Below are 13,585 nucleotides of genomic sequence, written 5' to 3'. Positions count from 1 at the left end.
CCCATCCTTCAGGCGATCATTCTCTCTGCCCCTCTGTATTTAGACTGGGAGTAAAGGCACATAGGCAGTTTGCCTTTGTGTAAGGTCCCATGTTGGCTTTTTGGAAGCAAGTGTGCATCTGGGCACCATTTTTGACCATTTTGTCCCTGGTCACTCCCTCCAGCCACAGCTGCATCCTTTTTCCACATGCCTGAGCTACCTGACAGGGAGAATTAATAGCATACCATCAGGGTTGTTTTTTTTTTTTTTCCTCTAAAATCTGTTAGCTGAACAGCCCTTGCATGCCCAAAATAATGTAGCATCCTCAAGTCTGCTGCATCCCTGTTCCTGGACCACTCCCGGGTGGCATACGGAAAAAGCCGGTGGTGTCCCACACCAACCTCTGGTGTACGCCAGTGCCGTCGCGAACCTCTCCGTTCCCTTTCCGCAGGCAGAAAAAAGAGGCAACCCCAGGCAGAAATGCAGAGAGAGAAAACAGTGCATTGGCTTGAAGCAGTTTCTGACCCTTTTCTGGTGTTTTTGTGTAATATATGTGCTTAGTGCTGTCTGTGTCGTGCAATGTATGTGACCCCTTGTTGACAGATTTGCTGTTCGTGAGTGCTGCAGGTTGTTATACTGTTAAATCAATATGGAGTGAGACTTTTTTTTTTTTTAACATGCTAGCTGTGCATATAGAGAGTTCTTGCGTTATGCTAAATGTTAATATTTCATGTGAGCCAATTATTAATCTTAGCCATTCAGTTCTCAGGGGTAAGCGACAACCCATTGGCTTGAAATTTAGCACACAAATCAGAGGAGCAATATTAGCTTTTATACTGCCGGGGATTTATTATAATAAGTTAAATCATTACACTATCATTTCATATTAAAGAATGTTTTGTTGCAATGAAGCCGTTGTATGACAGAAAAAAGAAATCACTAAAGTAGATTTCTGTTGTATTATTAAATTCTGACACTGCATTTTGCCATGAAATAATATTTGAAGAGATTATGCAGGTGCTTGTAGCTTACCCTGTAGAGGAGTGGTTTATAATGGCAAATATATTGTTCTGAGAAATATCTATTAATCGTAGAACTGGTTAAAACTGTGCGTATGATAAGGTTACAGTTAATTTTAATTACATTTTTTACCAAATTCTCATTCTGTTGCCTTTACTTTTGGCTTAAGAGAGGTGTAGTAAAAATTGGTTGCATTTAAAAATTTTGAATCTTTTCAAAATTGAAAGAGAACTTTTTTAAAAATAAGAGGTTTTCCTCTCTTTTCTTTCCTAGCCACCTCTAGAAAGAACCATCCTGGACTTACTCTGATTTACAGAATTAATATTTTAAAAAAATATTGTGAAAGGTTTATATTGTTTAATTAAGTAGAAGTGGGACAAACACACAGAAAAAAAAAAAGTCCTTGTTTTTAATATATTTTGCCTGTGCTTAGCATCTCCTTTGGGGACCAGTGTTCCCAGCTCTTGGGGTGTTTTTTAGCACTGCTCTTAAAGCCCTGGAATCGAGAAATTGTGTAAGGAATTGGAACTTGCATTTTAAAAAGGAGAACAAATCTAATGTTAGTGGAGAAAAGCTTGACAACACAGAGATGCTCACAATCACAAAACAAAACCACCGAGCCCCAAAGGTATCGTTCTACAAAGCATCTCATGTTTTTTAAATGCCTGTGGTTGGCAGGTGGAAAGTTAAGCAGATGTGTAAATGGTTGCAAAGCTGGGGTCACAGAAAATACTGCATGTAAGCAAATAACCTCATTTACTAGGGTTTCTTGGACATAGTGGCTTGGTGAAGCAAATCCTGGGTGCCTTGGGCTTTGATCCCAAGGCCATTTAAGCTGATGGGAACCTGCCATTGGGTTTTGGAGTAACCACCATAGACTCTTGCATCCATGGCAGTGGGGAATAATTTGCTCTGTGTGCCAGGAGTGAGATAAAGTTTTTGGTAGGGAAGGTCAGCAAATAGAGGGCCATTTTAGTGACATGCCCAAAGCAGTCACCTTTGGTGACTTTTTTTAGGTAAATATCAATGTCCAGTCCTGTGATTGGTTCTTATCACCTGCAATCAATGAGAATTTGGTTTGAAATCCTCCAGTATAACTGGGGTTTGAGTTGTTCAGGAGCATCCTAAGTGGATGTGCCTTGTGAGCTTTTCCACCTTTTATTACTCTTTTCTTGTTGTTGTTGATGATGTCGGTTGAGAAATTAGCACAACTGTTGTTTTCTGTTTTACTTCTGAATTTGCACTTGGAAGACATTGGGTAAAATAGAAGAAGAACAGACTGTTTGCTGATCGCTTGGATGATGGTGTGAAAAACAAAAATAATCTTCTGCTGTCATCTGTTTCCTTGAGAAGTCTTCAAATAAAGTTTAAAATAAGGAGTTTTGCTTCTATTCAAACAGCCTCTGCGAGGAAAAAACCCTGTAGACCTCATTACAGTTGATTCCTTAATAGAGCTGCAGGATTCCCAGAATCCCTTTCAGTACTGGATAGTTAGTGTGGTTGAAAATGTTGGAGGAAGATTACGCCTTCGCTATGTGGGATTGGAGGAGACTGAATCCTATGACCAGTGGTTGTTTTACTTGGATTGCAGACTTCGACCAGTCGGTTGGTGTCAAGAGAATAAATACAGAATGGACCCACCTGCAGGTAAAGAGCCTCGTGAAAATACTCTCTCCCTTTGTGGCATTTACTGATGTTTTAAGATACTGGTGCAACCCATTTCTTCTTACCCGGTGTTCACATTGCTTTTACAGAGATTTCTAGCTGCAACACAGATAGCATAATTTGGGTTCAAAATGGGTCAGGTAAACTGTATTAAATTTATTTAATAAATTCCGTTTAGCTTAGCTCACTCCTGGAGGGAAGCAATATCCAATGAAAGCAGCTTCATGTGTTGTTCCACCAAAAGGCAGAGCTGATGGGTATGGTCCAATGATGTGCTTGCTTGCCCAGCCCTTTTCAGTGGTGTTTTAGTGACCAGGTCTTCCTGGCCATACTGTAGGCATCCTGGTGGGGGCCTCACTGGGAGCCAGTCTTCTGCAGTCCAAATCAAGTCCTTGGTGACACCTCTCCGTTTATACTAGGCTCCATTTGCTTTCCCCTCAACCAAACACCTCTTGCCCGTTTGCCTTTCCATGGCCACACACATTTCACTTAGGTATCAGTTGACCTTCATTAAATTTCCTGGGGCTGGAGAACATGTTCTGGGACCCTCATGGCCCCTCTAACAGAGATCTTTCATATTCTGCTGTAACATTGCTGTACAACTGCCAAGTGAGACTTGCCTTCTGTGTAACCAGTCAGAAAGTGCATGGAGGGTGCTGGGTTTGTCTGACTATCAATGTCAGCCTGCCTGTTGAGGGGTTATGGGGTGTCTGTTGCTAGAAGCTAAGAAAATACTCCTTTGAGTAAGGGTAGATGGGTCTTTCAGGTTTAAAAGACCACAGATTTTTTTTCCCTGCATTTTCTGCAAGGGAGTGAAGTCTTGGCAAGTATGTCAGATCAGGTTCAATATCAGGAGGTTGTGACTTGGAGAAGAAGCTCTCTAGAGTTTAGTTTAGTGTTCAAAACAGCAGAATATGGGCTAGGGACCACAGCTGCAGCAGGGGCTCAGTGCTACTTTGAAGCCTTCTGGAGAAATGCTTGCAGAGGCATTCACTGGCAAGTTCAGGGGCTGGCTTTGGAGATGTGCTTCCATCCAGGCTATACCCTATTACAGTAGAGAATGACTGGGAAGGTGAATTTTCTCCACCACATCAATAATGTTGGTCAAAACTTTGTGAAGGTTTCTGGGCAGTTGGATTTCTCTCTGCTCAGGGTGTTTGGCCCTGCATTGGTCTGACAAGTTTGCTGAGTTGGTTGAGTCAATCTGGTTGACTTAACTTGTCTTGGAGGGATCTGGTTAAACATGACAACTTAGACTGGTCTGCTTTGGGGCAGAAAGTATGCAGCATCTGTATTTTTCATGAATACTTGATGCCACAAAGCTGTTTGCCGAGTCCTGTGGAGCATGGCTCATATTTACTGTTTACACCTCCAAGCTGGATGCTCGAGGACCACTGTTTCCTTTGAGACATGAGCTGCTTTCTTGGTTAATGCATAGATTTTGGCCCAGTAGACCTGTTCCACCTTTTCCTGTGTAGGTGGATGACTTGTCCAGGTCTGTGCCTCATTTTCCTTGTGCTGTGGGTGAAGTTTCTCCATGAGTGTAAAATGCTAGCAGAAAGGTAGCCCTCCTTTGGACAGGTATTTCTGTAGTGGCTTCTGTCTGTCACGCCTGATTCAGAGGGGTTACCCCGATACATGCGATTGCTGTGTTCACAAGTCTGGGTCTTGAGTCTAACTTGGGGTCTCAAATGTTTTTTGGAAGCGTGTTTGATTATAGGTGAGAGTCAATGTTCCCCATCATTCTAAATTAGATGAGAATGCTGGAGAGCGTGAATGTCACTCACTCTGTTATTTTATAGAGTATTTGTGTTACGGAGAAACAGTTTTTTGTTAACTGTCTTTGAACCCTCTTGGCCTGTATAGGTTTGGTGAATCAATACAGAAATGACCCAAACGAGATTTGTGCTTCCTCTTTGTTTATTCCATTCTCTTTCTGCTCTTTCCTCCTTTTATCCAGTCGTGCTTCCTTCTCTATGGATTCCCTTCTCTGCCTTTTTTTTTTTTTTTTATTTTTTCAATTCTCTTGTCTCTAAGCTTGTCATTGGACTCTTTATTTAATGAAGGTGTTTATATTTCTTCTCCCCCTGGCTTGGTTTAATTGCTTTTAAAATTTCTCCTATTCTCATCTGTCTTAATCTGATATCTGTTTCATCTCCTTGGCATTTCGCTGGTCATTCAGTTTTTAGTGAACATTGTTATCAATGAATTAAATGCCCTAGCTCTTCTTCCTGACTTCCATTGACTTACATAGGTGATCATTACTTTACATCTCCTAAAGTTCTCTCTCATAGGAGTTTGCTGAGAAAAGAACCCTTTGGGTCTGAACCCTTCCATTTTCTCACAAGCCCTCTCCTGAACAGTTCCCTCAAGGAGCAAGCAGTCAGACTAGTGGTAGTGAGTTGTTAGGATGAGTGCTGGCAGCACAGAGTTCTAAAAAAATTCAGGGATTAAGCTATCAAACCACAAACTGTCAAAGGATGCAACTTCCTAAGGGTGCCGGGCCAAGAGAGTGTGCCAGGGACACATCCCTGGCTGCTTACTTCCTTCCTACTAACTTCTACAGTAAATAGAATTTGGACCAGAAAGACCTAGTATGGACCTTCTTAGGAAAGAGACACAGTCTGTGGGCACTATGTTGGCCTTTTACACATAGGGGATTAAATTCACCTGCCATAGTGTAGGCATCAAAAAGGCAGTTAAGCATGAGCTGTTGCTTTCTCTTGATGGTCAGTGGAGAAAAGGGAATGCCTGAGAAGTTTCTAACATAGGTTAGGTGAAATGACATCTTCGTAAGCCTATTTTTTCCACTTTGGAGGGGGGTTTGAAAGCAAGGAACACAGACCTGGTTGTCTAACTTGAACATCTGGAGCCAGTTGAGGTGACTCCTTGATTGATAACAGGGAAAACCATAGACCATGTATCAAAGCTGTTATGTATCTCCTCTGAAGAGATGCTGAGGACATGCAGTTCCTCCCAAATCAGGCTATGTGTTCAGTGGCAATCAAATGAGGATGTTCAGTTTCATGTCCATTCTGCAGGTTGTTACAGTGCTTTGCCTGCCCATGACTTGGATGCTGCATATGACATGCAATAAAAATATTATGCAAATAATGTACTTATTTCCCTTTGTGTTTGGGTTGTGGGTTTGTTTTTTTTCTTGTATTGATTCACCTCTGGGACCTACCAAGTTGGGTTTCACCTTGCATGGCAGTTTGAGGTCAGTCTTTCAGGATGCAGGGCATCGCATATGACAAAGGATCCGTGCATCCAAATGGGATTTTGGGTGGAGATGTCTTTTTTTTTTCTGAAGCCATCCACATCCTAGCACCCACTTAATGTACAAGAATGTGCAAGAGGGTCCTCAGGAAACAGCATCCTGGCTGTCTTCTGCAAATGGCAGCTTTCAGAGGCTTTGTATGTCTTGCGAGTCCTTTTAACTGCGGCAAAGGAGTCATGGCATGTTTTTCCCCTCAGATGTATATCTGAATCCAGAATAAGCCTCCTTGCTAGTGCAAATTGGCACAGGCCGCTTGACACGGAGCCCCGTGATGGTCTTGCCTTGAGTGCTTAATGCAGGAGGAGATCATCTCATTTTATGTTACCTCCTATTTAAAGAGAATTGGCAGTCATTTTAATTGCTCGCTCCTTGTTAACCTAAATACAAATTGACGCAGTACACTTTGTTCAATTACCTGCAACCCTATCACTTAAACAAAACGCTTTATGCTCTTTTAACCGAGCGATTTAGTGTCCGTATACTGGCCAACATAAGCTAGCTGCCACTAATTAAATGCACATACGATATTTCACCATTGGAGTGGTCTTTGTCTCTGGAAGTTTGTTGACACGGCCCAAAGAAGTTGCTGCTTGTTTTCACTGATTTTGGGCAAAGTCGCCCAAAGTACCACTTTCTTCTTCTTTCCTGTTCTTCACTGCCATCACGGCAGAGAACGAGGGTCTGTTTTCACCTTGCTCTGTCCAGGGAGCAGGGGAGCATCCATCAGCATTTTCCAAAACTCAGACTTTTTGTTAGTTGAGAGAACAGACTGGCTGCAGCTTGGGGCAAAATCATGTTGTATTGAGTATGTTCCTGTTTGGCATCATTTAAGTCAAAAAGGAAGAAACAAAGTGAGTTGTTTCCCTCCCTGCGCTTCATGCCAATCAGAGCTGCTCGAAGTAGGGGAGAACTGGAGCAAGATGCAGAGCACCGCTATAAAATAGCAGGGCTATAAAATAATGAACAATTAGATAAAGAGTGCACTTAACACTTGTGACCGCTGCATATGCTGAAAACAAAGACTTGAAATGTGTATTCCCATTAATAAGCAGTTGAGGAATTAAAAGTACAGCTGTGAAAGGTTAACATTTCCCTTTAAGCGTGTTTAAATTCAAGTGCGTATCCTCGATGTCTGTTCCGGAGTAGCGAGGTTTGATATAGTGGAAGTATAAATACATCCACTTCCAGTGAGTGATTCTGCAAATCCTATTTTGATAAGGTCTTAAATCTGTTGAGATCAGAGCATAAAATTCTCTTGTACCGTCAGTGCTAGGTGGAAACAGTGCTTGCCAATTCCTTTTTTTATACATATTTTTTATTTCCTCCTTCAGAATTCTAAGATAAGGCAGTAAATCTTTGCTGGCTAGTAAATATATATAGTTATTAGATGTACAGAATTTAAATGCAAATTGGGCCAAATTGAACTGTGGTGTAAGTATGTGAAGCCAAACTGACAAAAGAATAGCTTCACAATGTTCACTCTATATAAAGGTTCAAGTTTATTATTGAGTAAGTGTTCATTTCCATTTTAATAATTGTTGCAATCTATCTACCCATCTTGTCTCTTTAAGACCTTGATATGAATGTTCTGCAATAACTTGTTATGTGCAGGATAACAATATGTTTTCTAGGGCAGAAGTAAATCCAATATAATGTTCCTCATCATAGTATTGTTTCCTACAATTATTCATAGGCATTTCACCGCACTGAACCATAAAGAGCTTGTTAATGCAGTGATTTAATAATAGTAAACCTATTTAAAGAAACTCACTGAAAGCAATGCGAATCTGCGCAAAGATGTTGCCTAAAACTATAATGATGGAAATTCGTAAGTGGAAGTCTTTGAATTGGTGTGATAGTCTGGTTTGACTGTGATACCAACAAACGAGTCTGGGTAGAGATCTAGCCAAAGTGTTCCTTTGCACACCTACCCTCACCCACCGCAAAAAACCTCAACCCTGCAATAAAAAAGAAAAGCTTTCAAATGAATAGGAGCCTTGGTAAAAATATTTCTGGTTTTGTTCCAATGTAACTGATATTGGCTGAAGTCCCAAGGCTCCTCAAACTGGAGAGCATCAGGTATTTGTTTTGAGAATTGAAAATCAAAGGAGAGTTTTGTTGTTTTCAAGTAATGAGGTAGTACAGTTCTCGTTTCTTCAGCAGAAAATGAAGGAAAGTGTATTTTTCTGGGTTTTACTCCAGGATGTAAAACACAATCTTCCTCAAATGTGCCCTTGCTAGTTGCTTTTGTCTTGAATTTATCCGTCCTGTACAGCTTAGAATATACAAAACATTCATTTCACTTGTACTATCCATTTTTATGACATAGGAACTTAAGTCTTTCAAAAATGTTTGATCTCCAGACAGTCACCTCTTGGTTTTGTTGTTTCTTTGTTGTTGTTGTTGTTGTCGTTGCTTTAGATATCTATTCTCTGAAGACTATATCTGAGTGGAAATGCGCTCTGGAAAAATCCCTTAATGATGCAGCGAATTTTCCTCTTCCAATGGAAGTGTTCAAGGTAAAAGATACACGTTTTTTCTTCACCTACAGAACCCACGATGAATAAATATCATGCCGTGTTTAGCAGCTTGTGTGTTAAACTTTTGCAGGAAAGGCCATTGCTCTAGTATGTCACCATGAAAGGTCACAAGTGAGATGTTTGTGTAAAATACAGTTTTACGTGCAGAGTTTCTATTCTGAGAACTGATTTCTTGCAGTCATCGTTTTCTAGGGGCTGGGGGTGATCAGGACTGGTTTCTCTGACGTTATTTTTAATGTGTCTTACTCTGTTAGACCTGTGCAAAGGCATCGTATGCAACCGTGAAGTGCTAAGGCTATGAGTATGAAGGTTAACATAAGATGGACAGATTTCTGTGAGCCTTGCACCAAAATTTTATTCTAATCGCAAGCTGTAAGGCAGAGAAACCTCCTTCAGGGACCTGTAGTGGAAGTGGGAGATAATTTTACTCCCACATCTTTTTTTTTTTTTTTCTTCTCACTGTGGTTTTTAATAGCTAAAGATGTGCTTCAGCCCTGAGGCACCAGCTTTAATTTCCCATCCAAATCTGCCCTGCTATTAATCACGACGGCTTGAGATAATCCTGATTTCTAGCTGTGCCCGTCTCGTTTCTAATCTTACATCCTTGCTGCGGTGTGATGAGCAGCGTGACCGTGGTTGCGAAAAGGATGCTTGGGGAAGTGTGCTGACGCACAGCGGTGCCCTGTCTCTGATGTCACCTTCTGCTTGGGATGTGGTGGACCATGGTGCCCTCCCCACCACCATTCCTGGCTTATCCAGCCTGGGCACCCTCTGGGGCCTGCCTTTAAGTGACACTGCACTGTGACACCCCAAAACACCCGTGTAGCTGGTGCAATTCACGTCTAGATGTGGCACTCGGGACACGGTTTAGTGGTGGACTTGGTTTGCTGTTGGACTCAATGATCTTAAAGGTCTCTTCCAACCTAAATAATTCTATGAGTCAATAATTGGAAGAAGGCACTCATTGTGTCCCATCCTCGCTGGCATGCCTTGAAACCCTGGTGCCACCTTCAGCCTTTCTGCCGGGACGTGCCGGCAGCTTCCTGTGAGGAATCCAGGCTCCTTGCCCAGCTGAGCTGCACTTGAATTAGCAACATTAATTAGGGAACGTTTGCTAATGGCCCAGGCAGTGGATCATTTGCTTGCGATGTGAAAGTTCTGCTAGGCCGGGAGAAGTGGGAAGATTTGTGTGTTGGCTTTCGGCACGAACGTGGATTTGAGAAGCCCCATATTGTAATGGGAGTGGCGTCCAGAGAGTTTTGATTCTCTGCCATTTTTTTCATACAACGCTTCAATCCGCCAGCTCCATTAAAGTTTGCATTTGCAGTTTCGTTTCAAGATCAAAAATGCGTTGTGTGGGGCAGGGATGAAACCACAATAGGGAATGCCTAATGTGTAAATTTTATTCCTGTCTATATGAAAGGGTGAAGAATGTTTCTGATGAGGGTCATAAAACATTGGGGTTTTTTTAAAGTTTATAACTAACAGCTGTTTTTCTGCCTCTTCTCAGCGTGCCAGACTTATACCCACTCATTTTAATTATTGCATGGGGGTCATAAATTTAAATTCAGCAAATCCCAGTTGCCGTGTCATGTGGTTGGAGCTTGCAAAGATGTCCCTCTTAGAAGACAATGCAAAACATTGGAATGCTTGAATGGCTGAAGAGGAGAGTTATTTTGGGGCTGAATGTGACAAAGAGGCAGGATTAGGTCAATAGGGCTTCTTTATTTGTAGTGTGAAAGCTGAGCACAAGGTGAGCTGAAGTCCGTGTCTGCTGTTATCTAAGCCCCTGGTTCTGGTGCTGGGAAGGCAGGAGGCTAAATAAATTATTTGTGTGTAGGCATCACTTTTTTTTCTGCCCATTTAGGGTGTCTTGTGTCTCTTAATTAAGGAGAAAAATATGAGAGCTTGTCTATGCCTATGAGCATGTCTGCCACCAGTAATGACTTAAACATGAGTTAAGGAAAGGCTTTAGGAGGCTACATGAGAGTGCCCTTGTCGCGTCTTACAAGATAAGCCAGTATTTATGTGTGGGACCTTCAAGGAGAATCCCAGATCACAGCAGAAGTGTTGAGTCCAAAGATGTCTTTTAAAAAAAATTGTTATTATTTTTTAATTTTTTTTTTGCAAACTCAGCACAGAAGTAGTTTCCCTACATGGTGCCTGGGGCTCCGTGCTACTGTAGCTGTCATGTGTTAGATGAGGGAGAAAACACAGGGCTTGACAGCTGGCAACTCTTAAAGATCTTCTGGAAAGCTGTAGATGTTTACTATGACGGACATAAACTGTGCACCGAGCAACTATATTCCGCGTTTTACACATTTCCCTACAGAAATATGTCACTGAGGAGAGCATAAGTGTGTGCTTGCTCTACAGGCATGAGCGGTCTCCAGGGTGAGCACGTGCACGTTGGGATGGATCATGATTTAAACTACTGTTGTCCTTTGAGCTGTGCACGACTGTGGACAGTGTCACTAATGCACCATCAAACCGGTCCCAGGTGATGGTGCCAGGAGCGCAGATCCGCATTTGTAGTGCGAGCAGCAGCTCCTCTTATGGAGGAGTCAACCCATTGTTGCTGGTGGTGGTGCTGCTCTTTGGTGTTGGTGTCGTAGGGTTGGGTTCTACCTGAGACCGCATAAGCCATGGGTTTGAGCCTGAATTATCAACACTCAGAAGTGTGGCAGAGCTGAACTTGTGTGTGGTGGACTTTGGCAGCAGATCCAGAAATCCTTTGCCAAAGGACTGGCATCCAAGGAGAGGGCACCAGCCACCAGACTGCATGAGCTGCTTGCAAAAATCAGTGGGAAGGCTGCAAACATGATTTTTTTTTTTTTTTCTGGAGCTGTTTTACACTTAGCCATATGTTGAAAGTGTTTGTAAAATGCTTTAGGATCCTTTGAGAAGGAGCGTGATGTTCAACTGCCAGAAAATGCTGCTATTATATAGCTACTAAACATAGTGTTTTGCAAACTGCACCTCCTGGGTTAAGTTTTTTCTTCACAAAAGCTTTTTGCAACACACCCGCTATTTTGTCGTTCTGTTCTTTTCAGAAAACATGTTGATCCTTAAAGAAAACTAAATACAAACAGGATTTTCAAGAGTGTTTGAATGGTTTAGGAGCACAAATCCTTCCAATAGACCACAACCTGAGGAGATAGATCCGTTGCTGTTCCTGCTCTGAGGAGGGAGATGTGTTATTTTAGACAGGTGGCAATTCCTGGTTTATAGCTTTTGCTCCTGTTCCTCTTGTCTTCACCCTCTGATCCTCCTTTCCTAGAGCTGTTGTTTTTTTCCAGCTCAAAATTGTTCTCTCTATGGCAAAAAAAAAGCTCTACACTATGCCCAGCCCAGTGTACCCCTATTTCTAAGTGGAGCTTTTGGATGTTTCCTGTAATCAGTAATAGTATCAGTTAATGGTAACCCTAATGACATGGAAGGAATCCGTTGGGATGAACCTCTCCTAAGGAAGGAGATGGAGGCACCACCCGTCACCCAGGCACGAGCTGACCCCTGAAATTCAGGATGGAATGGTGATTCTAGTTCTGCACTCAAAAATATGAAGACAAATATTAAAACAGGACTCCTCCCCCTCCTCTAAAATGTAATTTTCCCATCAGATGAGTTGTGCATTTAGGAGTAAGATGGACTATTTTTTCAAGACTTTGGGTTTTTTTTTTTTAAAAAAAAAGGAAGACAACATCTCTCAAAAGTTAATAAACCTTTTGGATGTCTTAGGGTGTTTTCTTCCAGTGTTTTGTATTCTGGAGGAGTTTAGTGTAAGACAGAGAAACCCAAGGGTTACGTTTTGCTCAGAGATCTGGCTAGATGCATAGATTTGAAGTCCACCAGAGTTTTTCTGTCTTCAGCCCCCCTAATAGATGGGCACGTGCTGATGCAGTAGCTTAAAACGAACGTGGTTTTGGTTTCACTTGGAAGCCAAATCCCAACATAAGCAATCCCCAGCCCCTTCATGCACTGATGGCTTGGCTGGCCCTCGCTGCACACACTGTGCTTTAATAACCCGTGAGCCGCCATGTTGTTTGCAGGCTGCCAGATTATTTATAATCCATCTGTTCTTCCCCATCCGTAGCACTCGCCCGCCCTTCTCCCTGACTGCTGTTTCCCTGGCTGGGAGATGTGCACGGCATCCCGATCCCTCTGTTGTTTGGTTGCCTTTTGACCCACTCCTGTCTCAGTTCCTTAAAGCCATTTATCTTTGTAAGATCTAATAATGATCATTAGGAGTGTACCACTAAGGTCCTTACAAATGTAGCTGCCTTCATGGCTCTTTTGAATGAGGATGTCTCCAATATCAAAGGTAACACTCAGGTGAGATGGCGTCTGGTGGTACCTCTGTGGACCAGGGAGAAGTTCTGACATCTCTGCAGCTCCCTCTTGAGGAGGCTTTGCAAGGAACAGTGTGAGGAGAGCAATCCAAGGAGGTGAATGAAGCCAAGACCCATCTGAGTTACCCCATGGATCTGTTTGGCAGCACCGTGTGAAAATCAGAGTTGGAAGAGAAATGCCAGAAACAGTTCAAGCAGAGCAGGTGGGCTGAGTGGGAACCAGGTCCCTCAGCCTTCATTGTCCCTCTGGCTGTACGTCTGGTTTTCTTTCTCCATTATGTGCAGGTGTCTCTCAGGATGGTGAGATGTTAGCAAAAGGGCCTGATCCAGTTTACTTACTGCATCCAGGCTTGATGTGGGAGACTTTGTGCATGAAAACCTGAGCTCTTGCCTCGCACATCCCTGGGCATGGCTGTGTTTTCCACTGAGAGGGGCTGATGTGCGCCTACAACGAGAGTCTGCTCCCATGTAGGGGTGGGTGATACCTAAGTCATCCATCTAAAGACAGATTATTCTTCTCAAAAAAAGCAAAAGTCAGCTCTGGTCTGTTTTGCTGGGTGGTTGCAGCCCACAGTGTGCACTGAATTTGTTCTGATCCCCTCTCCTCTAACAAATTGCCATGGATTTCTCAATAACCATTACTCATGGTGTTTCTGAGGGCAGACTCAGTCCAAACAAGTGCCTACGAGGACTCAGTCCCTCTTCACAGCCAAGGTAACTTATTTAGGATTGTGAAAAGAGACACCGATGGT

The 13,585-nt window shown here is 42.6% G+C and overlaps 1 protein-coding gene across 1 annotated transcript in view; it reads left to right on the top strand.

Annotated features, from left to right (window-relative positions):
* SFMBT2 (Scm like with four mbt domains 2) overlaps nucleotides 1-13,585 on the top strand; it is a 109,377-nt gene that overhangs the window by 49,292 nt on the left and 46,500 nt on the right. The window contains exons 6-7 of the mRNA XM_086739940.1: nucleotides 2,400-2,646; nucleotides 8,366-8,463. Of these exons, the coding sequence (XP_086596066.1) occupies nucleotides 2,400-2,646; nucleotides 8,366-8,463 (345 nt within the window). The remainder of the gene's footprint in view (nucleotides 1-2,399; nucleotides 2,647-8,365; nucleotides 8,464-13,585) is intronic.

Source organism: Chlamydotis macqueenii, chromosome 1, assembly GCF_036417535.1.
Source record: "Chlamydotis macqueenii isolate bChlMac1 chromosome 1, bChlMac1.mat, whole genome shotgun sequence".
Classification (NCBI taxonomy): Eukaryota; Metazoa; Chordata; class Aves; order Otidiformes; family Otididae; genus Chlamydotis; species Chlamydotis macqueenii.
Note: the sequence above shows the minus strand (reverse complement) of the source record. Positions and strands in the feature narration are given on the sequence as shown.